Source organism: Struthio camelus, chromosome 19 (assembly GCF_040807025.1).
Source record: "Struthio camelus isolate bStrCam1 chromosome 19, bStrCam1.hap1, whole genome shotgun sequence".
NCBI lineage: Eukaryota > Metazoa > Chordata > Aves > Struthioniformes > Struthionidae > Struthio > Struthio camelus.
Window position 1 is genome coordinate 8,699,562 of NC_090960.1, and position 22,878 is coordinate 8,722,439.

The 22,878-nt window shown below is 56.1% G+C and overlaps 2 protein-coding genes across 12 annotated transcripts in view; one reads left to right on the forward strand and one right to left on the reverse strand.

Moving 5' to 3' along the window:
- Window positions 1–16,162, forward strand: part of ITGB4 (integrin subunit beta 4) — a 34,294-nt gene extending 18,132 nt beyond the window's left edge. For 6 of the 11 annotated variants that reach the window (XM_068913409.1, XM_068913413.1, XM_068913408.1 and 3 more), the window contains 19 exons: window positions 219–242; window positions 434–582; window positions 662–841; window positions 1,420–1,568; window positions 1,887–2,091; window positions 3,129–3,289; window positions 3,749–3,929; window positions 4,463–4,600; window positions 5,176–5,358; window positions 5,569–5,700; window positions 6,883–7,083; window positions 8,001–8,171; window positions 8,713–8,886; window positions 10,375–10,524; window positions 11,138–11,326; window positions 11,604–11,759; window positions 12,249–12,413; window positions 12,837–12,953; window positions 13,598–16,162. In XM_068913409.1, the coding sequence (XP_068769510.1) occupies window positions 219–242; window positions 434–582; window positions 662–841; window positions 1,420–1,568; window positions 1,887–2,091; window positions 3,129–3,289; window positions 3,749–3,929; window positions 4,463–4,600; window positions 5,176–5,358; window positions 5,569–5,700; window positions 6,883–7,083; window positions 8,001–8,171; window positions 8,713–8,886; window positions 10,375–10,524; window positions 11,138–11,326; window positions 11,604–11,759; window positions 12,249–12,413; window positions 12,837–12,953; window positions 13,598–13,740 (2,968 nt within the window). In that variant the 3' untranslated portion in view covers window positions 13,741–16,162. The remainder of the gene's footprint in view (window positions 1–218; window positions 243–433; window positions 583–661; window positions 842–1,419; window positions 1,569–1,886; window positions 2,092–3,128; window positions 3,290–3,748; window positions 3,930–4,462; window positions 4,601–5,175; window positions 5,359–5,568; window positions 5,701–6,882; window positions 7,084–8,000; window positions 8,172–8,712; window positions 8,887–10,374; window positions 10,525–11,137; window positions 11,327–11,603; window positions 11,760–12,248; window positions 12,414–12,836; window positions 12,954–13,597) is intronic. The other 5 variants (XM_068913414.1, XM_068913415.1, XM_068913418.1 and 2 more) reach the window with 3 other exon arrangements.
- Window positions 16,163–16,467: 305 nt separating this feature from the next.
- On the reverse strand, window positions 16,468–22,621 carry GALK1 (galactokinase 1). The gene is made up of 8 exons (XM_068913419.1): window positions 22,440–22,621; window positions 20,346–20,535; window positions 20,030–20,149; window positions 19,185–19,320; window positions 18,556–18,737; window positions 18,205–18,355; window positions 17,863–18,025; window positions 16,468–16,661 (listed from the first exon to the last, which is right to left on the reverse strand). The coding sequence occupies exons 1-8, from the start codon at window positions 22,584–22,586 to the stop codon at window positions 16,590–16,592; spliced, it is 1,161 nt and encodes a 386-aa protein (XP_068769520.1). The 5' UTR covers window positions 22,587–22,621; the 3' UTR covers window positions 16,468–16,589.
- Between the last annotated feature and the right edge of the window lie 257 nt (window positions 22,622–22,878).

The following is a 22,878-nucleotide window of genomic DNA, read 5'->3' on the forward strand; positions in this document are numbered from 1 at the left end:
ATGCTCCTTATTGCATTGGGAAACCTGAGACTGAAGGGAGCGGCTAGACATGTGGGAACATGTGATGGGGACATGGGTTCTGGAGGATGGGTTGGCACCGGGCCCACAGAGGAGCCCGTGGAGCCGCTGCCATAGCTTGGACTTGCAGAGGACTGTGATTCATGCAGAGCTTTGTCTCCTCGAATGTGTTAATCACTCTGGTTTGTTTTCTTCCCCAGGGTACAGCCCAATTCTGGGAAAAGGTAAGTGGATCTTGCAGCCCCCTCTCTTGCTGCTTCTCTGTCTTTGGGAGGGGTGTCTGCAACCTTGCGTGTGCAGAGTGGCTGGATGCCCCACTCCCTTGCTAGCCCCTCCAGCTGCTGCACAGCAGCAATGTGAGAAAAGCAAACCTGGCTTCAGCATCTACCCCGTTTTCTCTTTGTACCGGTCACAGGCAGGATCACACAATTGTGGACACTGTGCTCACTGCCCCTCGCTCAGCCAAGTCAGAGATCGTCAAAGTGACGGAAAAGCACGTTTCCCACGAGGCTTTCAATGACCTGAAGGTGTCACCGGGCTATTACACTGTGACTTCAGATCAAGGTAGGGAGCAGACCCCAGCGCTGCCTCCTGGCCAGGCAGGGGGCATCTGCCACCTCTCACCATCGCCCTTTCCCCCTAGATGCTTATGGGATGGTGGAGTTCCAGGAGGCTGTGGAGCTGGTTGATGTCCGTGTCCCGCTCTTCATCAGGGAGGATGATGACGATGAGAAGCAGCTGCAGGTGGAGGCCATTGATGTCCCCACTGGCATTGCAGAGATTGGACGCAGGCTCGTCAACATCACCATCATCAAAGAACAAGGTGAAGGGCTGCAACCATGGCACAAGACGAAGGGATTTTGTGTGTCCAATGTCCAGAGAGACTCGCGCACCTTCCAAGGAAGGCACAGTCTGCGTGTTTGAGCTCTTCCAGATCACAGGCCAGAGACTTGCTTGGTGACTCTTAAGTTATTTGCGTCTGAACTAGAGCATCTTTTAAAGCATCCAAGGAAGGGTCATCACCTCTGGTGACAGAGACCCAAACGTGTGGCCCCCACAGATTTAGATGTTACCATTTCCACAGCTGGAGAGGCAGATCCAGGGTTGACCATATCCCTCCACTGCTCCAGCAGCTGCGCAGCTTGCTGGAATAATGTAAACACCCTTTGCTCGGCACAGGTGGATGTCCCCAGTGTTGTGCCTCTGCTTCCTATCTGGTTGTTCTGAGCAGGGAGCAAGGGTTAGGACTGTCAAAGTCTTTAGCCCCTGCAGCAACCTTTTACACAAAATTTGCACCCAAGGGTGATATGAACGCTGTTTGGAGGGACGACTTCTTCATGGTTTTAATGTATTCACTTCATGTATTTGCTTTACATATTTCTTCTCTCTTGCCCCTTCCAGTCAGCAGCCTCATCACCTTCTTGCAGCCAACCTACTCCCACAGCCGTTTTGATAAGGTGGCCAAGATCCCTGTCATCCGGGAGATCATAGACGATGGGAAATCCCAAGTCACCTACAGGACCCGAGATCTCACCGCCAAGAACGGCAGGGTAAGGAGCGCAGAGGGCTGGGAAGGAAGCAACTCTAGGTCTGCAGAAGAACAGTGAATCAGGCTCAGAAAGGGGACAGGGATGGGAAAGGGGTGGTCCGAGGCTTTGAGCCTAGCACAAGGGCAGACATGCTCCAGTTCTGCCTTCTGCCCTCGCTCACTCGGCCTCAGTCTTCCCACCAGAGATAGTGGGCACCAGCTGCCCTCTGAGCTGTGAATACTGGGAGGCAAGGTTCACTGGCAGATGAGGGGAAGCTCACGGGGAACCACCTTACGGATGCTGTAGACTATAATCACACTCCTGTTCCTTCCCCTGCAGGACTATGTCTTCACAGAGGGTGACCTGGTCTTTTACCCCGGGGAGACTCGGAAGGAGGTACAGGTCCCATTGCTGGAGCTGACAGAGATAGACACCCTTCTGCACAACCGCCAGGTCAAGCAGTTTGCCATCGACCTCCTCCACCCAAAGAACGGCGCCAAGATCGGTCAATACTCCCAGGCCACAGTGACCATTGCTGACCCAGGTAGGGACCAGTAGCCCAGCTGGCAAGAACTGTGCCTGCAAGGCCAGGCTGGCATGGTGGCAGGAGGTGTGGGGTCACCATGGCATGCCACGCCAGGGCAACACGTGGAGCACACTGCAGATCCGAGCTCCAGCCCTGCTTCTCCCCCCAGAAACAGAGATTAGGATATTCATCCAGTTCTGATTGGTAGATTTGGGCCTCCCTCTAGAGGCAGTAGTGTGTATAGACAGTGGGTGGGAAGACGCAGGGTAAACTGCATTGCAAATAGCTTGGGTTCTTCCTTCCTTTTCCTTGAGGGTCGGAATAAAAAGCTGCAACGTTGGAGGAGAGCTGGGCCTTGCCGGAGGCTATGTAGAGGTTCCTGTGGCTGCACAGGCAGCCAGGCTCTAGAGTATGCAAGAGGCATCCTCAGAGCTGTAAGAGTTGTCATCAAGTGGGTTGATAACGTGAAGGTATTTATCATGGCACTGGCCATGAATGCTAGGGATGAAAGGAAGACTCCTGTCACTGAAGCAATCAGAAGAGCTTCCTAGGGCAGGCACTAGGGGTAAAGAGGCTCCTCGGTAGCTCTTGAATGGACTTGGTGAGCTTCTGAAAGATGCATCTGGGTGACTCAAGGTGGCTCTGCCCTTCTCATGCTCTTGTCCCAGATGCCCAGTGCAACCTGTGAAGATGTTGAAGCATTATTAAAGAATCAAGAAATGCATTCAGACAGAGCTAAAGATTTCAGAGGCAAGAAGCTGCTCTCCCCATTTTTTCCTACCTGGACAGAAGCAGCGATGCTCAGTCATTACGGTGGGAAATGCAGAACTTGTGGTTCTGCACCAGCCTCTTGTGCCAGCTTGCGCCTAGCTTTAGGGGATGTCATCCTCTGTTGCCTCAGTTTTCCTTCGCTATGATGAGACTCTATTCCTCAGGAACGCTTTGAGTGGTTCGAACAGTAACAGCCAGGCAGTGCTGGGGAAGAGACATGCTTCCTTCTTTTCTTCCGGGGGGGACCAACGCTGACCTGTGCCCTTTCCTCTTTGTGTCTGCAGAGGTGGTAGATGGCGTCCCCTCACTGGCTGGCCAGAGCCAGGTTGCCCAGTCTCCCAAAGGCCGCCTGAATGCACCGCTCAATCCCAATGCCCAGGCTCTCAGCTCCAGGAAAATCCGCTTCAGCTGGTTTCCTCCTCCAGGGAAACCTCAAGGGTACAAGGTAAGGGGTGAACAGATCGCAGAGGACCCATTTCTGTGGGTATTTCACACCACACACAGCCAGTCATTCATGCTGAAGGGGCAGGGAGAGAAGGCCCAAAGAGGGAGCAAGCTCTCAGCTCCTGGCTCCCCTTCATCCCCAAGGACCATTGGGTGGATGTGGGATTTGCAGGTAAGGTTTCTTGGCAGGTCCATCCCCCTTTCCATCACTTACCACTAAGCAAAGCTCGAGAAAGCTCTAGAGAAAGCATTAGAGGCATTGTGCCTGCTCTGTGGGGGAGAAGACTGGACAGTGAGAACTAGAGGTAGCATGAAATGCTCAGTTTGTGTCCTATCCTCCCATTTCTGAGGGCCCGCACAATATCCTACCTTCCCCAAAGCAGATCTAATAAGAGAGGAGGAATTATTTGCCACTGTGGTAAGGATCTGAAGGAATTTTGATTTTCTCTAATCTCGTCAGGTGAAATACTGGATCCAAGGGGACCCTGAGTCAGAAGCCAGGCTCCTTGATGTCAAACCACCATCAGCAGAGCTGAGTAACCTCTACCCCTTCTGTGATTATGAAATGCAAGTCTGTGCCTACAACGCCATGGGTGAAGGAGCCTACTCTGACATCATCCACTGCCGCACACTGGAGGATGGTGAGCTGCTCTGCACCCCGCTCCCTCCCCATGCAGAAGCGAGCTGGCAATCTGCACACACAGCTGGTAAAGGGCCCCAGCCTTGAGCTTCGGATAGCCTTGGGGCCAGGCATTGAGTGGCTCCTGCTGTGATGCCCCCTGTAGTCCTGGGAGGTCCGGACATCTGAGCAGTCTGGCTATGGGCTGCAAGATCAACAGCCTGTTTTTCAGAGCAGTTGGTGGAAAATAAGCAGCTGGTGGACAGTACAGTGGCTGTCTCTACAGTGCAAAGTGCCTGTGCTGGGTGTTAGTTGGGCTGCACCTCAGGCTCAAACCAGGCAATTTGTGCTTTGGAGGAGCTGTGCCCAACACCCTCCGGGGACTGGGCTGCTCAGCTCTGCGCGTGACTGAGCCTTGCAGCTTCGGGAATCTCTAGGAGCTGAGTTTATTCAAACCCGCTCTCTCATTAGCCATGTCCCTTCCCCTTCCTCCAGGGCTGTCCAGCCCTCTCTCATGCTTCCTGTAACACAGACTCTTTGCTCTTGCCTTTCTAGTTCCCAGTGAGCCTGGCCGCCTGGCCTTCAATGTTGTGTCCTCCACCGTGACGCAGCTGAGCTGGGCTGAGCCTGCAGAAACCAATGGGGAGATCACGGCTTATGAAGTCAGTTATGGACTCGTTAATGAGGACAACAGTAAGAGCTCATTTTCTGAGTGGGTCAGTTGTGGCAGCTCAGCCAGCTTGAGTGGCTGGAGTGCGCTTGTTGTGGGCTGTGCTGGTCTTAAAGTTACAGCAGAACCAGAATGGCTCCAAGCACTCTTCTTGCAAGAGCTGGGATTTGGAGAGGTTGCTTCTAGATGGAGGGAGCACAGAAAATTATCACTAAGGATTTAGTCATGTAAATCCCTGAACACTCTTAGTTCCCATTCACTTCCGTAGTGTTTTGTGTTGTTTCTCACCTTAAAAGTTTAGTCCATAAGTCTAGACCTAGCACCATGGTGCCTGAAAGGTGCTACTTAGTGACAGCAGCTGGCACATGAGCAACAGGACATCTCTGCTGTAGGTTGACTTCAGCATTCAGTTTGGGAATTTCCCCTGAGACAATGTTATGCCTGTCGTGAGCAGCCCAAATAGTTCTCTGCACCTTGTCCCACAGCCAGACTGTGTCCTGACACGAAGCCTCAGTGAGTCTCTTGGTCCAGGGAGAGGTGCTGTGGGGTTCTCTCTGTCTTGTGACCTTGTGGGGAATATATGTACCTGTTTTTGCAGTACCCATTGGACCAATGAAGAAGGTGCTGGTTGAAGATCCAAAGAAGCGCATGGTGCTTATAGAAAACCTGCGGGAGTCCCAACCCTATCGCTACATGGTGAAGGCTAGGAATGGTGCTGGCTGGGGGCCTGAGAGAGAAGCCACCATTAACCTTGCTACACAACCCAAGCGCCCGATGTCCAGTGAGTTACTGCCCTGCCTGGGTGGGGAGCGGGGAAGGGAAAGAGGAGCCATGCTGGGAAATACTCTCCATCACCCCAGGTGCTTTTCCATCCCCTGCCCTCTCCCCTGTGCCTGTCATCCTGGTGAGCGGTGAAGGCCAGCCTGAGCGTGGAGGAGCCCTACATGGTTTCAAGCTGCCTGCCTAATGACACTTTCTACCTCCCCTCCAGTCCCCATCATCCCCGATGTCCCTATCATTGATGCTGAGGGGGGTGAGGACTACGAGAGCTACCTGATGTACAGCACAGATGTGCTTCGGTCTGCGACTGGCAGCAAGCATCCCAGCGTCTCTGATGATTCGGGTATGTTGCTCTGGGTCTTGCAAAGAGTCTTTTTTAACATGAATTTTCCTTAACAGCTTTCAGTAATGAGCTTCACTGCACCTTTCCTCCCCCTGGAGATGGGGAGATTCAAGGCACAGAGCTGTGGGAGATCAGCTTTTCCAAAGCACAGTAGTTGCATCCATGGGAACACTTGACTAGTCACAATGTAAATAAGACCAGTGTCTCCTTGTCTTAGCTGTGAGACAAAGAGAAATCTCATCGTGAGCGGGAGAAAAGCTTTTCATTGCCCCGCCTCGCTCACCTCCTCTTACTGTTGCTGTTTGAATGGACCATGAGAGTTACTGCAAACAAGAGCTGGTAAGATACAGACCCTTGAGTCCCTTGGGAAGCTTAGGGGCTTGGCCAGTCCAACAGGAGGGAACTCACTGAATGGTTGAGGTTGGAAGGGACCTAGATCATCTAGTCAAAACCCCTGCTCAAACAGGGTCACCTAGAGCAGGTTGCCCAGGACACTGTCCAGACTCCCCAAGTGATGGGGAGGCATTGGCCCATGAATCATACACAGGTGGATCCCTGCAGCTCCTGTTCTCTTCTTCAATCCCTTCTCTCTCTGAAAAGGCCTGGTTTCCTAGCTTCCTGTATTGGGACAACAATGAGTATGAAAAGGGGAAGATGGACTGTAATTGAAATGATGGGGCTTGTCAACAGGGTCTTTCCTGGGGTGGGCAGTGGTTCTCCAGGGACTGGGATCCAGGAGCGAGTCCCTCGTCCTTGGAGAAAGCAGAGACAATGGGAATGCTGAGAATCTGAGACAACCATTCTGTGTGCACATCATGGAGCGAGGAGACCTATCCTGAGAAGAGGAGAACAATTGTAGCAGACTCTTCATGATAGGGACAGGCGCGTGGTGGCACTTCAACAGTCGCCTTTGGTCTTGATGGACATAGGGCTGGAACAAAGCCCATGGGGCTAGGGAACCCCATGCGTGTCATGTTCCCTCCGTCCTCCTTCTGCCAGTCACGTGATCGTTGCACTGCCTTATTTCATCAGCTAACACTTGGCGAGACGGGCCGTAAATGGGTGTCATTCCCACTGGTGGCTGCCCTTTCCCCTCCCCAGCAAGCAGCATGAAGATGGTGGGGTTGTCCACTCTGTCCCCTGCAGATTGTGCCAACACCAGTGCTTACATTGTTCCAAAAGGCTCCAGGTGGAAATACGTGCAGTTGCTGGGAGAAGACTTGGATCTTCGTCGCATCACCTGGAAGCTCCCACCTGAAACCATTCCCCGCCTCTCCGGCAGCAGCCACCTCTCCTCAGACACCGAGGGTCTCCTCCGTGAGGAGGACAGTGACGTGGCTACTGGCAGTCTGATGAGGAGTGGGACCCCTCGGCCCCAAGCAGGTGAAGGACATCTCCCTACTGCACTGACTGTCCTGTCTCGTCCTGCTCTGAGCCAAGGAGCCTGCAACTGAGTTCTGCCCCAAACCGTGTCCCCTTCCTCCCCTTGTGTGCCCATCCTCGTGTTGGCGTGATGCACTGTTCACGTGCTATAGAGTCTGCTTCAAAGCCTTGTCGTGGTCTCTTTGCTCATGAGAGTGTCAAGGTAACCCCCATCTTGGTGTGGACCTGGGAGCCTGCTAGCAAGTTGCTTCTGCACAGAGCTGGACCTTCAAGGCAGGAACAAACTCACATGATACCTGCTAAATACCACCTCCAAGCTGCACATCTTTATTAGGTCCCCTGAGCTTCCAGGGCAGACCGGCTGGACTGTTAAACAGAAATCACTGTCTCATGGGTAGCTGATCTCTTCTGGCCTGCAGGGAGGGGATGGAGATTTGTCAAGGACAAGAACAGCGGAGCAGACTTTGTTTTTCAGATCCAGCTGAGATAGGATCCAGAGTGAGATTTGGAGAAACTGCCTCCGTAAAGGGCTGTTTTTCTTCTTCCATCTTCTTTTTTAACCTGAAATTATAAACTTGTGCTTATGTCAAAGGAGAGATGTGAGAGAACATGGTGAGAACCACCAGGCAGTGCCCCAGTGAGGCCGAGGTCTGGAGTTACCTTGGGCACTGTGGGTGTCTCTGGTGCTGGGTGTAGGGTGAAGTCTTTGTTTACCTGTTTGTTTCCCCCTCACCACTGGGTGATTGTCCCTTGTTCTAGATCTAGCATTCCCAAATGACGTTCCAGAGCAGCTGGAGCTGGGAAGACGCCAAGACAGGGTGCCTCTTGAGGCCTCCTGCTTTTCCTCCTCCTGGAAGCTGGCTGGAGCAGAAGCTCAGTCCACAGTTACGTTCCTCACTGTGTACCCTCTTTCACAGAGCACTTGCTGAATGGCCGGATGGATTTCTCCTTTCCTGGCAGTGGGGGCACACTGACCAGGACAACAAATACAAATTACCACCAGCTGAGCTCACACATGCAGCAAGAGCACAGGGTGATGGGGAGCTCCTCGCTGACTAGAGACTACTCCACGATGCTGATGGGGCATGGTGAGTACTGAGGCGATGGGGCTGCCCTCCTCTTCCACTCTCATGACTCTTGTTAGATCCCCACCCTGCAGCTCATTCTGGGGCGAGGAGTGGGTTCATAGCTAAGGTGGCCAGGACTATGAACCAAAGATCTGGAAGAAGGTCATGTCCCTACCCTTGACTTGCAAGCACTTTGGTAAGGCTACTCTGCTGCCAAACCACTTTGGAAGGGGTCCATAACTTATGTGCAGAGCACTCGGGAAAAGGAGCTATTTCCTTATCCCCACACTGCAAAGCACTGCTGGGAAGACTGCATGTCTTTCCCTCTTACTCTGTCTAGCAGCATGGTTACTTTTCAGCTCCACACGTACACATCAGACTGGCATGGAGAGGAAGTTGTAAAAATGCTCTTCAGATCTGAGCAGAGCCTCCTCCTTGAGGAAGCCATCTCTGTGTAGGAAGCTGCGCTGGCTGAACCTACTCTGATGTCTCCAATGATGTTTTTCTCTTTCTCTCTCTCTTTCTCTCTCTTTCTCTCTCTCTCTCTGATGCCGGCCTGTAGATTACCCAGGGAGACTCCTCCCTCCCATCCATGAAGATGCTAGGAGGACAATCCCACTGTCCCGGGATGTGGGTTTCAGGAGCAGGGCAAAGGTGAAGGGTTACTACCCCAGCACTGGCTTTCGGGACTCTATAATCATGACTGATGGGTCCGCGGGGATTTGCAAGTACATAGGTACAGCTTTGTCCAGTGTCTCATCTTGGCCATGCACCCCATAACCAGCCATGGCACTGGCCGCCTGTGAACTGTTGCCATCCATTGCTCTCCCCAAACTCTCTCTCCATTGCTTGCTGTGTGCTGCACTGATCTCTCTCCTGATCCAAGCTATGCCTCCATCACACCACTTTCCCATTTACAGGTGACTTCAAGTGTGTTTCAACCCATATGGGCTGATTAACGCTCACTGCTGCTGCCATCGTGCTCTAACGAGCTCATCAGCTCATTGTTCCCTGTGCTCTTCATTCCTAACAAGCTTGTTGTTCTCAGTCTTACCCTACAGGTCTTTGGAGGACCGTTGGGGAGAATGTGTGCTCCATACAAGATGTCCCTCTGCAAACTCATTGGCCAAAGCCCCTGTCAGTTAGAGGCTTGAGATCCAGCCTGGAATTGTATCTGTGCCTTGCCCAGAAAGCGGTCTCCAACTCCCCTGACCCCAAGCTTCACCTTCCTGGGAGGCTGCTGTGCTTGATATGAAGCACAGCATGCCAGTGGGCTGGGCTGGGGGGGAATGAGGAGCACCTAGTTTTGGTCCTGACTGCCCCCATCCCCTCGAATGATCCCTGGAGTTGCTGGGCTTCTCCAGCTGTAGGCTAGGGCTAGTCCTGATTCCTTCTATGCCTCTCAGCAGAGTAGGGAGAAGAACTGGGTGAGGAAGAGGTGGCCAATTTGCAAGCTTCAGTGAGGTTCCCAGCTCCCTTTCAAAGCCTGGGAGAGTTGGTTCCTGAACTCCCTCTGTAAATCTCCCTGCAAGAAGTGCCGTCTTTCTGGAGTTGGTACATATGAGATGGGTGCAGACAGTCAGGTCCCTGATGCCTGAGAATGACTAGGCAGCTAATGAAAGAGGAGAGTGGGTGGAGAGTGGTCAGTAGATGAACAACATTTGGAGGCCTGACTGATGGGAGATACCATGTCCTCCAGAGCTCTCTAGCCAGCTTGTGCCCTGCTGTCTGCTTCCCTCCAGTCCAGGCTGGGTACAAGGCCAGTCGCAGGCAGATTGACCCTACTTGCCTCTTCCTCTGCACTGGCAGGTCAGGGCAAAGCCCCCAACCTAGTCCCTGTTCCCCGCTTCCCCAGGCAGCCAGGAGCCACACTCGCTCCAAAGATGTACATGAAGCACTTAGCAGGACAGCACTGGACAGGCTGCTTCAGGATGAGTGTGGAGGGCCATGCACAGCACCTAGGTTCCTGCTCCGGTCCCTCCACCACAGGGGAAGGGGGCACAAAGCTTATCTTGCCTTGTCACATCTGAGAGTGGCAGCCCAAGACCACAGGACCCCATGCCTTGCTGTAGTTGTGCAGAGCTTGCAGAGGGGACGTTTTGCCGCATTCTCCCCAGACCATCAGGATCATCCCACACTTGTGTGTGCTGCTTCCTCCTCTTCCCTGGCCCCCCTAACCTCTTGCCCTCAAATCCATGCCAATGACGGTCCCTTTCTGCCTCAGACTCCAGGATGCCGCTGGGTGTCCCCGACACCCCCACGCGCCTGGTGTTCTCTGCGCTGGGACCCACCTCCCTGAAGGTGAGCTGGCAGGAGCCACACTGTGAGAAGGAGGTGCAGGGGTACAGCGTGCAGTACCAGCTCCTCAACGGAGGTGAGCGAACGCATGACTGGTGCAGGTTATGGCTCAGGCTGGAGAGCTGGCCAGCCAGGGTGGGCGTCTCGGATGGTGGAGAGTCTGTCCCACATCTTTCAGGACTGGTTCTAGCTCTTCTTCTTGCATAGGCTTGAGGGAATGACTCAACTACCCTGCACCTCTCATTCTCCTTTTCTACCAGGGGGATAGTTCATGGAGCTGCTTGTGGAGTCTCCTCTCCTCCTCCAAAAAGTATTGGGCTCCTTCTCTATCTCTCCCCAAAGTCTTACTTGAAGTTTGCTTTTATCATGGTGGAGTTGGAGGAAAGATTGGAGTAAAAATCTTTTATTTTTACACAAAATTTGGGACAACGTTAGTGAAAACCGATTTTTCTTTGGCTGAAAACCCCTGTGATTTCAGGAAGCCATTGTTTGTCCCAAGTTTTTTTGTAGCAGCCTGTGCTACTGGTTGTAGGTGGCAAGGTGTGGTGGAGGTGGCTGGGGGAGGGGCCCCAGATGAATTGCTCCAGCTGTTTTTCCAGGCAGTTTGGGGAAGGATTTAAGCAAAAGCCACAGCTTTGTCTTCGTGCCTGAAACACGGTGCTGACCTCCCCCTTCCCTGCATGTCCCAGGAGAAGTGTACCGACTCACCATCCCCAGCCCTAGCCAGAACTCGGTGGTGGTGGAAGACCTGTTGCCCAACCACTCCTACATCTTCAAGGTGAAGGCCCAGAGTGAGGAAGGCTGGGGCCCCGAGAGAGAAGGCGTCATCACCATAGAGTCCCAGGTGGACCCGCAGAGCCCACTCAGCCCTGTGCCAGGTGAGGAGGACAGGGCATAACGGAAGAGGAGGGTGGCACTGATCTCTGCTGCTGTGTGCAGTGGTGGGCCTTACTGTGTTCTCTCCTTTTACCACATCCTGAGTTCCCCCTTTCTTTCACTTGGAAACTGGACCTTTTCCCCTGTGCACTAGCCTTCTACTAGCTGTGCAGACAGCTGAGACTTTCCAGCTCGTTACATGACTGCTACATGCAGACCCCACCCAGGCTCCTCCTCTCCACCTTCTGTGACATTGGCCTCTCATTTGTGCACTTGCAGGTTCACCATTCACACTGAGCACACCTAGTGCTCCTGGACCCCTGGTTTTCACTGCCCTCAGCCCTGATTCACTGCAGCTCAGCTGGGAGAGACCCCGCAAGCCCAATGGGGCCATCTTGGGCTACATGGTCACCTGTGAGATGCTGCATGGAGGAGGTATGGTATCAGGCTGTGGAAGCCCAGTTCCCTGTGCAGAGAACTAGGTTTCTCCAGCAAAGGCAGGAATTTGCCATATTTTTGCTGCAACCAAACCAAACAAAATTACTGCCACTGCCCGCCTGCTCCAGCCACAAAGTTATCCGCTTACACAGAGCCCACAGAGTGAGGATGTGAGGCTGATTCCAGGTTCAGGAGCTGCTGGACCTTGGTGCTTTGCATTATTGCATGGTCTAGTAAAATAGATGTGGTGGGAAAAGGAAGGACCCATGGTCTAATATAATCCGAGCTCAGTGGAGGCTGGTTACTGAGGATCAGCTTTATACTGAAGCAGGGTTGCTTTAGCAATAGGGCTGGGTGCGATCGTACAGTCTGCGGATGGCATAAAGCTTAGCAGAAGCCAAGTCACCAGCTACAGTTAGGGGCAGCGTGTTTGAAAGGACTGTCGCTCCCGTCTGTCTTCAGCCTTGGTATGTCTGTATGGATTAGGGGAGCCCAGGAATATCTACGTTGAAGGAGACAACCCAGAAACCACCCTGACTGTGCCTCAACTGAGTGAGAATGTCCCGTACAAGTTTAAAGTGCAAGCTAAGACCACCCAAGGCTTTGGGCCAGAAAGAGAGGGCATCATCACTATCGAATCTCAAGATGGAGGTACGGTATCACTTCTTTGAAAAAGTGCAAAGCAAAGAAACTTCTCAAAACAAACAAACGCTAGGTGACAACTCCTGGAGTCCCTTTCGAGCTCTGGTGGCAACTCCATTTTCCATCTGCACAACAAAGACAACGTTGTACCTTGTGAGCGTTGTCCCAGTCCAGCAAGAGGCATTGAATGAAGGAGGATTGTGAAAACCTGTCACTATGTAATTTATTATGAATCTCCATGGTTGTACACATCCCTGGAGGCAGCTTTTTGCAGTGCACAGGTCCTCAGTCCTCCCAGTTTCTCCTAAGCCTGGCTTTGATGTCAGCCAGACAGGCCTCACGAGATAATTGTTAGTATTTGTTGGCCAGGGTTGAGATGCTGGAAGTTCCTTGTCATCTCCTGGCTAACTCTTCTCCTTCTCTTCTCCACAGGCACTTTCTCCCAATTTGGAGGGCAGCAGTACATGAGAGAGGAAGTGTACAAATTCCCCGTCGAATACACCACCAAAACCAGCATCAGCCATTCCTCACTGGATCCTCACTTCACAGGTAAGGGCTTTCTGTCTGCTTTGAAACTCTTGGAGAGACCCTCTGTTTGTCCAAAGGCTGGAAGGTGCTTTTACCTCATATGTGGAAGTTGGGGAGGGAGGGTCCATCAAATAGGGATAGAAAAAAAGGAACAGACCGTTTCCAACCCCCTGTCCCTTTTCCACCCCAGAAGGCTGTTGCAGTTGTTTTACTTTGTGCTGCCTGGTTGTAAGCAATGTTGCAGAGGGAACCCTGAGTTTTCAGAGCCCCCCCAGGTGCTATTACTAGTAACCAAACCATAGCTCTTCCTGCAAGGTTAGATCTCTTCAGAAAAGAGAGAACAGAGAAGTATGATAACAGAGAGATAACAGTATCCCATGTCGTCCCTCTTGAGTGCAAGGAGTCATGGGCTTGTGCTGCAGCCTGGAGAGTTTGGGAGATGTTAAGAAATCCATCCATAGCAAAGTACTGAATCACTTGATCTGGGGAGGTTCTCCATCAATGAAAGCGATATTGAAGGAGAAACGTCTGCCATTAATCATTAGGTAGAGCTTACGCTGAGTGCTCTAGCTTCTTCCCAGCCCTATTCCCTATGCTTTTGTGTCTGACCCGGTCCACCCAGTACTTGGCGCAGTGTCTTGACCACTGAGCTTCTCTTGTTGCAGATGGCATGCTGATGACGACCCAGAGAGTGGGGAGCGCCAGCAGCACCCTCACCAAACAGGTCACCAAAGAGTTTGTGAGCCGGACTGTGATGTCCAGTGGGACCCTCACCAAACAGATGGAGAGGCAGTTCTATGAGGCCTGAGCCAGGGGAGGCGGCCTGCAAGCAGGACAGTGCCGTTCAGACTAGCAGAACAATCCAAGGGCTGTTCATGCAGACTCTGCCATGGTGCCTGGGCAGCTCCTCCATGTGGGCAGAGACCTTCCATGGCACTTCAAGCTCTGGACCTCTCCTTTAGAGCCCAGTGTGCTCAAAGCTCTGCACAGCTGGGTCATCAGGCTGTCTGGACAGCCTGGGATCTTTTCTGCAGAACCTACAGTGGGAGGTCTTCCATGAGTTATCACTGCTCACTCCAATACCATCCCTCAGTGCCCAGCCACCCAAATACACCTGCTACTGCAGAAACTTCAGATGTCTCAGTTGCTCTGGCCTCCCCAAATGAATGGAATAGAACAATTTATTCTTGGGTCCTCAGTTTTGAGAGGATCCCAACTGATTGCATCCAAATACATCCTGATTTACGGAAGGTCACAGTTTTCATCTTTTCTCTGGGCTTTCTGGAACATCTTCACACCCCTGGGGTCTGCTGTGGGGACTGGGCCACGCTGGGCTTTGGTTGGGGCTTGCTTCCACCTTCTCCCTGTGCCATGTGGCAGTTTGGGTTTCCCATCTCCCTGCTGTTTCCTGTTCACTTCAGCAGTGGAAGGCTGCCCACCAGAGTTGGTTATTTGTTTTGTTTTTGATATGAGAGCTGCAAGATAGAGGTTTGGGGTAATCTATGCTTTCTTACTGCACTTTCTTGACTCTGCCCTTTGCTGTTAACATTTGGTACCACAATAGCGAATTGCAGCCTTAGATTTGTATAGCATTACTCACAATGGCCTCTAATGTGGTTTCTGCAATATGATATTGTACAGTTTTTCTAGTATATATAAAAATGTATTATTTTATTAAAAAAATGGAGGTGGATGAGACCTACACTGAAGGTTGAGGATACACTGGGACTCTGGCTCTCTGGCTGCTGAGAAACATTAATAACTGTAAGAAATCAGTTAAAGGGCTTGATCCAAAGGCTTCTAAACCCCATGGAAAGCCCCGCTTTGGCGCCGACATTCCCCCAGCATTGGAGACTACAGCAGACCACTGCAAGCAGATGTATCTGCTCAGTGCACAGCACCCACCAGCTCAGCTCTCTCTATCCATAGCGCACTCTCGCAGATGGGCTGAGAGCTGCTTGGAAGCAGGGGAAGAGAATGGCTCAGTTAACAGTGCTTGGAGAAGTACTGAAAATGGGACCAGTGCATGGGGGTTTTTTTACAGTACTGACTTGGAGCGCATGAGATTTGGACAGAGAATGTCGGCTAACTTGTAAAAGATCTTTTGCCCAATAGCAATGTCCAAAAAGGGCTTTGTGAACTGCTCGGTGAACTCAAGAGGAGTATGAGACTGGGAACAGCAGTGTCTCACTTGTCCTTTTGAGCGAATGTGTCTCTCTTGGCCCCTCTTTCAACCCTTGGCTTTAGCCACTCTTGGACTGTGCTGGGTGCAGAGCTGAGCTAAGACTTTGCTGTGCCTCATTGTGTGGCTTTGGGCAACATGCCTGGCTTCTGCTGACCCTCTGCCAACAGAGAACAATTGGACCTCGTGTCTTAATGAAAAGCAAGTTTCCCTGGACTGCTTCAACTGCATTGGAGCAGGCAAGGAGCCTCCCACTAAGGGATCCTGCCCGAAACGGCAGCTGCCACCTTTCTAGGCTAGAGCTTCCACCCAAAACAGCAGCTGGTTGGTCTCCTGGGCAGCATTGCCTATTTGGTTTGACCTTTTTTTCCTTTTGGAACCAGAGGAAGAATTTCCAGCACGGACAACATCAACGGCTCCCTCCCCCCTCACGGCTGTTCATTTTAATGGGAAGGTTTTTGCATGTTTGAGCCAAACCTGCACACAGGTGAGTAAAGTCCACAGAGGTCACTGAGATAGCAACTGGCGCTAGGTCAACGGAGATACTTCAGCAAACCTGTGGTTCTACTGTGCTTTCAAGAAGCACTTAGCTCCCCGAGCAAGTACCAATGGCATTACCCTGACTGCCTTTAGGTTCCTGTCTCCTCCTCCTTTCTCCTGGGAGTATTTCCAGCTGATGTGCCTCTTCCTGCCCTCAGGCTCTGTGACCCTTTCCCTGTGCTTTGTGGTACCAGCTAACACACTGATCGCAGCCTCAAATGGGAGCCCCATTTCCAAGCATTTTAACCAAAGACTATTTTCTTATCCAAGAGAAGAGAGCACAGCTCATCACTGCTCCTGACGGTAGTGTCACCCGGTCCCTAAACAAGCAAGCTGGCTGTGCACCTAACCGATGCATCGCGCTCAACGGTGTCACTTTTTAATTTCTCATCCGGTCAGGAGGCTGTTGGTGCCTCAGCCTTTCCAAGGGAGGGCTGGCAGAATGCTCTAACAGCAGGTCTTTGATCAGGTGGCTTCCTATTGCACTCAATAAATGTTTTTCTCTACAGTCTGCCTGTTCCTTTTTACAAAAAACACCGGCCCCCTCATAGCTCCAGCTGCACCAGCAGATGAGGGACGTGTGCCACAAGAAGACACACAAGTGGGGCCTTCTGCCAAGTATTCAGTGCCTGCCACTCCTCTGCCACCATCCCCTCGTGTGATTGCATCTCCGCGGAGGCACCACGTGTGCCTGGAGGTGCTTAGTTACACCAGTATGAACTGGCGTTGCCTCCTTTGAGGAACGCTCCCAAGTTCATTTGGTGTCACAGCGCTGGGCTGAGGTGGCTCAGGCAGGAGGCAGAACTGCTGTGCAAATGTTTAATTTTTATTAGACAGACGATGCGGTCACAAATTGATTCCCCTGCAGACTGAGGAAAGCAGCTGCCACTGATGTCCTCAGAGATGATCCCGGCCCAGAAAAGGTAGGTGCTTCTCTAGAGGGGCTGCACCTTCGCCCCGCCAGAAGGTTTGGTGATGTAGAAGGTTGCTGTGCCGCTGTATTTCGCCTAGGAGACAAAAGGAGTTTAAGCGTTGGCGATCCAGGTCTGTAACACGCTGCAGCAAGGGGCCAGGCCACGAGGCTGCGTTCAGGCTGGCCGCAGGCACGCAGGACCTGCTGAACAGGCCTGCAAGAAAGGCCCTGCTCGGCAGCCCCGCGTGCATCTGCAGCCCAGCAGCAGCCAGCAGCTCCAACAGCGGCCACGGGCGATGCTGTTTGGGGAATATGTGCAAGCCTGGCCTGTGTCCCTTCATATGCCTTCTGCATCTGTAGCATCGCATTGGGGGGGTGCTCTAGGATACATCCCTGAATAGACACCCTCCCCCCCCCACCCCAAAAAAAAATAATTAGCCCTTTAAGGCTCTCCATGCCTTTCCTTAATCCCTTTTGGACTTGCCAACACTGCCAGCTCCCCAGCATCCCGTGATGGCAGGAAATTCGCTACCGGCTCTGGGAAATACTTCCCTTGCTCTGTTTCTAACTGCTCTCCTAACTCCTGTAGTGATCACAAGTTTTTGTTTGGGAGGATTTCACCTTCACCACCATCTTCATGATTTTTGTGAGTCTTGATCGTGTTTCTTCTCCCCCGCACCCCAGCCTTCCCCTTGAACCAGAGTGGCCCAGCCCTTTTAGTCTCTCGTCCTGCAGCAGCTGCTCCACCCCTGCATCATTTCCCTTACCTTCCTCTGCCCTTTTTTTGAACTGCACTATGGGTGGGCGCATCCTCGCTTCATACAGCAGCAAAACGAGGCTCTGCCTTGTTTGCCGCCCTCCCTGCTGACACCCCCAGATTTTGCTGGCCTTTCCGGCCACCGGCACACACTGAGTTGCCCGTTTCCAGGGATGTTTGATGACAGCGCCAAGATCTTTCCTGAGCTGTTAAGTGCCAGCATCGAGTTCAACATTGCAAACGCTGGGCTTATTGTCCTCGAGCTCCGCCGAAGCTCCCCTGGCACCTTTTTGCTCACATCCTCAGCTGAGTGAGGTCCTTCTGCAGTTCTCTGCCACCCACGCAGTGTTTAATGGCCTGAAAGAGCTCGGTAGCCTCAGCAAACTTGGCGATATCCCCGCTCATCGCTGGATGGGGCACTTGTCCCGCTGCGAGCCCGTTTCCCTCTGCTCCCGCTAAGGAGAACCGGAGCTCCGCATTAGCGGGGAGGCCAAGCGGGAGGGCTGTGGTGGCCGGAAGGCAGCAGGCTCTCGCCTACCTTGATGTGCTGCTGGGCCCTCTCTGCAGCCCCGGCCTCCAGCAGAGTCACGGTGCAGCCGCCGAAGCCTCCCCCCGTCATCCTGCTGCCGTAAACCCCGTCGACCTCCAGGGCTGCCGCTACCAGCTCATCCAGCTCTGGGCAGCTGACTTCGTAGTCGTCCCTGGAGGGACGAGACCTCCAGTCAGCCCTGTCCCGAGGCCGGGCAGGGTATTGCTCCGGCTGCCCCGTTTGGGCTCCCGGATATCACGTCGCAGGGCGCGGGCACGTCAAACGCTGCAGCGACCCGAGGCCGGTGCCCCCGACGCAGCCTGGCCTGCCCGGGGGCTGGCGCCGCCGTACCTGAGGGAGTTGTGACTCTCCACCATCAGCCTCCCAAATGTCCGGTAGTCCCTGGCCTGGAGCGCTCGCGCTGCCTGGGCCGTGCGCTCGATTTCCCCAATGACATGCCTGGCCCGCCGGTAAACCTCCTCGCTCAGCCGGTCCCTGGCCGCTGCAGGGACACGCAGCTGCTTAGAGCGAAGCTGCTCAGGTCCACGGGACGCGGCCTCATCCAGCTTCTCCGCTCGCCTCCAGCGGCATCGCGCTCCCGTCCCCAGGGCACGCACCCGCCGGTCTCACCCCACACCTCGCCCCACACCAGCTCCTGCTGCTCCAAGGGGCGGCCGAAGCCCAGCGAGATCCTGGCCCCACCTTCGAGCTCGGCCACGGTGGCGTCCCGCAGGCTGGCCTTGCCCAGAGCCGCAGCAGCCTCCTCGCACTGACGCCGGCGGCTGGGGTATTCGCTTCCCGTCAGCGTGTGCCGCACGTTGGAGTTGGTGATGAGGACGGCCAAGCTGGCATCGGTCAGTGGTACGAGGACGGTCTCCAGGGACCTGGAACGAGAGCGCAAAGGAGGCCATGCGTGGGGGATGGCCCCGTTCCCCCTGCTTTCTCCAGGGAGGCCACGGTGCAGCCTCCTGCTGCATGCCACGTGGTGGGCAGCTGGTGCTTCTGCAAGGGCAAAGTCCACGTGATTTAGGATTCTGCTTGGACATATCTCTTTCCCAATTATTAGTCCCATATTAGACCCGAAAGACTTTGCAGGAAGGCCAGCCCAGCCACGTGCAGACCATCATTGAGAGGACGCGCAAAGCTGGGCCTAGTCCTAACCCTGCGATGAGATTTTGACCCGGATGCAGGGTTAAACCCCCTCTGCACTCCTGTGGCCACATTCACTTCACAGCTAAGAGACAGCGGGTCCCAAACGTTAGTTAAGATGCTCACAGGCAAATGCCCAAGCAGGGTTCGTTAGCGCGGCGCGCTCGGGGCTCGGTCCTGACCTGCAGTCGATGAGCAGCGCGTGGCCTTCCTTGCCCATCACGGATATGAACTGGTCCATGATCCCGCAGGGCATGCCAGCAAAAGTGTGCTCGGCCTGCTGGCATGCCAGCGCCTTGGCTGCTAAATTGCCGTCATCTGTGCCAGACAGGAGAGATCCAGGTTAGCAGCTTCGGGATGGGAACAAGAGCAAAAACAAAGGCTCATTCTCATGGCTGTCCACCAAAGAGGGTGAAAAGCAGCCGCTGGGTGAAAGGGCCCGGCGGAGCGGCCGTAAGGCTCTGGCAGCCCCGAGCTGAGCTGCTCCCTCCGCGCTGCGTGGCTCTCGCTTCTCTCTCTCTCTCTCTCCAAGATTTTCAGTTCTGTGAGACACAGGGAAATTGTGGCCTGGGTGACGCCGAGCACAGCACGCGTGACCTCCGAACGTGGCTTCGTCAAAGCACCAGCCGGACAGAGGGTGAGATCCAGTCCCCGCTTAGGTCCGCACGGCGCCTGAGCCGCGCTCTCTGCCGGCATCCGTGGGAGATTTCAACGGTGGCGTCACAGACGCAGCCTTGGGCAATTCCCTTCTGTTTTCAGCGACACAGAGCGGGGGAAGAAGATGCTCCAAAGGGAACCGGCTCTCACCTCCCCGGCCGGCCTGAGGAGTTGTGCTGGGGCTTTCCAGGCAGGCTGCCTGCACTGGGGAGCTGCAGGAGCCCCTGCAGCCAGCTGCGGCTGCGGCGGGACGTCGCGACCCACCCAGACGGCGACGTTTCCCCGAGGGCTGCAGGAGCTCGCTCAAGGCGCCCCGTGCTCTGACCTGCGAACGGAGACGCGCGGAGCCGGGGGGCGGCTGCCACGTTACCTGGGCAGAGCTGCTGCAGGAAGGTGTAAGTGGCTACTTCCAGAGAGGCCGAGCTGGAGAGGCCCCCGCCGAGGGGGACGTCGCTGGCTATCACAGCGTTGAAGCCCGGCAGGGGCCCAGCTGCAGGAACAGAGGGGAGGAGCGAGGCCGTGAGCCTGCAATTCCTGTTTCTCCCCCTCTATTTCTCCTGCTGCAGCAGCTGCAGGATTGCACCAGCATGCAAAGGGCTCCACGCTGAGAGCGCTGCGCCCGCGCGCCGGGGGCTCCGGCCCCCGCCTAACCAGCCCGCGCCGCCCCGGAGCGGCCCAGGCCTTACCCCGGTAGTGCTGGATCACCCCCTTGACGTAATTGGCCCAGCGAGGCTGCCCCGGGCTCAGAGGGCTGCCGTCGCTCGGCACCGGGAACCGCACCATCCTGGGCTCGTCCGCCCCCTCCGCGGTGGTGAGGACGGAGATGACGCCGTCCTGCGTGGGCGACCCCACCAGCGCAGTCCCCAGCTGCAGGGCCTGGGGGGAGGCAGGCTCAGCCCCACGGCAGCGCGGGGGGTAAGCGCCAGCCCCGCCCCCCCCCGCCGCCCCCCGATTCCCCCAGGAAAGGGGGTTTCCCACGCTCTGCCATCCCGCCGAGCGCAGAAGGGGGTGGTGGCTCGGCTGCCTTAACCCACAGCTGATGACACCCAACGAGCCTTTACCCTTAACTCTGCCCACGCAGAGCTGCCAGCCCCCACCACGCACTGCTCTCTGGGTTATCGCAGGATTTAACTTTCTGGCTACTTAACTCCACAAACCATCAATCAGAGGGTTTCCAAAAAACCCCAACAACAACATGTCATGACCGACCGCCCCAGCTCAGCGCCCGCCGCAGCGCTGGCTGCCCAGGGCTCCGGGTGAGCCGGCCGCGGGGGGGTTGCTCGGTGGCGTGCGGACAGCCCACAATGAGCTCGCGAGAGGCTCCGGGGAGTTTTCTGGCCTGCAGGAAGCACCACGCAAGCTTTTAATATGACCTTTTCACCACGCTGCTGGACCTCAGAATAATTAGCTCTAGGTCTGATTTAGGACTGAGCGGGGACTTTCCCGGGGAGCAAACACAGGGTAGGAAACCCCAGCTGCCTCAGCTCATCCCTGCCACAAAAACATCTCTCTCCAGGAACGAGAAATTGTCCAACCGAGTTGCAGACGTGCTGCCTGGGCAGGCCGGGGTGGGCAGGTGTCCGAGAGCGGACGTGCCGTGGGGCGCGCGGCGCCGGGGAGCCCGCGGGAGGGGGAATCGCGGCCCTCCGGCACTGATTTAGGAGCCAGCCTGCGGGGTGCTCCCCCCGCTCCCCGCCCTGAGCTCCAGCGATCGGATCCTGGGGAAGGAGGGGGCTCTGGGGCAACATGGAGATCTCGGGGGACTGGGGATCCTGGGGGATCAGGAAGGGGGGATTGTGGGGGGATCCAGAAGGGGTCGTGGGGGGGATCCTGGGGGAGATACCCAGGGGGGATCGTGGGGGATTATGATAGGAGATCCTAGGAGACAGTTGGGGGGGATCCTGTGCGGGTCCTGGGAGGGATCATCGGAGGATCGTGGGGGACCCCGCAAAGGGGCTGCCAGCACAGTAGCTGGCCCAGGGAAGGGGGCGTGCTGGGGCCGGGGGTGCAGCCCCGGGCCGGTGTCACTCGGGACGCAGCGGAGGCGGAAGCCGCGGCGCCGCGGGAGAGCTGCGATCCCCAGGGGCGCTGCGGGCCGGGCCGCGCCGGGGGGCCGCGGTGCTCGGCGCTGCACGGCGGGGGGGGGGGGGGGCCGCGGTGCTCGGCGCTGCACGGCGGGGGGGGGGGGGGGCCGCGGTGCTCGGCGCTGCACGGCGGGGGTGGGGGGGGGGCCGCGGTGCTCGGCGCTGCACGGCGGGGGTGGGGGGGGGGCCGCGGTGCTCGGCGCTGCACGGCGGGGGGGGGGGCCGCGGTGCTCGGCGCTGCACGGCGGGGGTGAGGGGGGGCCGCGGTGCTCGGCGCTGCACGGCGGGGGTGAGGGGGGGCCGCGGTGCTCGGCGCTGCACGGCGGGGGTGAGGGGGGGCCGCGGTGCTCGGCGCTGCACGGCGGGGGTGAGGGGGGGCCGCGGTGCTCGGCGCTGCACGGCGGGGGTGAGGGGGGGCCGCGGTGCTCGGCGCTGCACGGCGAGGGTGAGGGGGGGCCGCGGTGCTCGGCGCTGCACGGCGGGGGTGAGGGGGGGCCGCGGTGCTCGGCGCTGCACGGCGGGGGTGAGGGGGGGCCGCGGTGCTCGGCGCTGCACGGCGGGGGTGAGGGGGGGCCGCGGTGCTCGGCGCTGCACGGCGGGGGTGAGGGGGGGCCGCGGTGCTCGGCGCTGCACGGCGGGGGTGAGGGGGGGCCGCGGTGCTCGGCGCTGCACGGCGGGGGGGGCCGCGGCCCTTACCATGGGCAGCACGAAGCCGCCGTTGTAGTCGGTGTGCTCGCCGATGAGGTTGACCCTGCCGGGGGCCCAGGCGGCCAGGCTCGGCGCCCCCCCGCCGAAGGCCGCCCCGTAGGCCCGCGCCGCCGCCGCCGCCGCCGCCGCCGCCATGGCCGCTCCGCTCCGCTCCGCCCGGCTGCGCCGCCGCCTCTGCCGCTGCCGCCGGGTCCGGCCCGGCCCGGTCCGGCGCGTTCCGCCCCCGGCGCCGCCGGGTGGGTTGCTCGGTTGGGACCCACCCGCCAGAGCCGGCCACCGGGGGAGGGGGGCTTTTTTTTTTTTAATAATTAAAACCCCAATCAGGTATCTTGGCTTTCACTCTTCAGCAATAAACCCAGTGGGTTTGGGTTCCCCCCAGGAGAAATCAGTCAGGCGCGCTGTTCGTGGAGGACAACGCAAAGGCGAA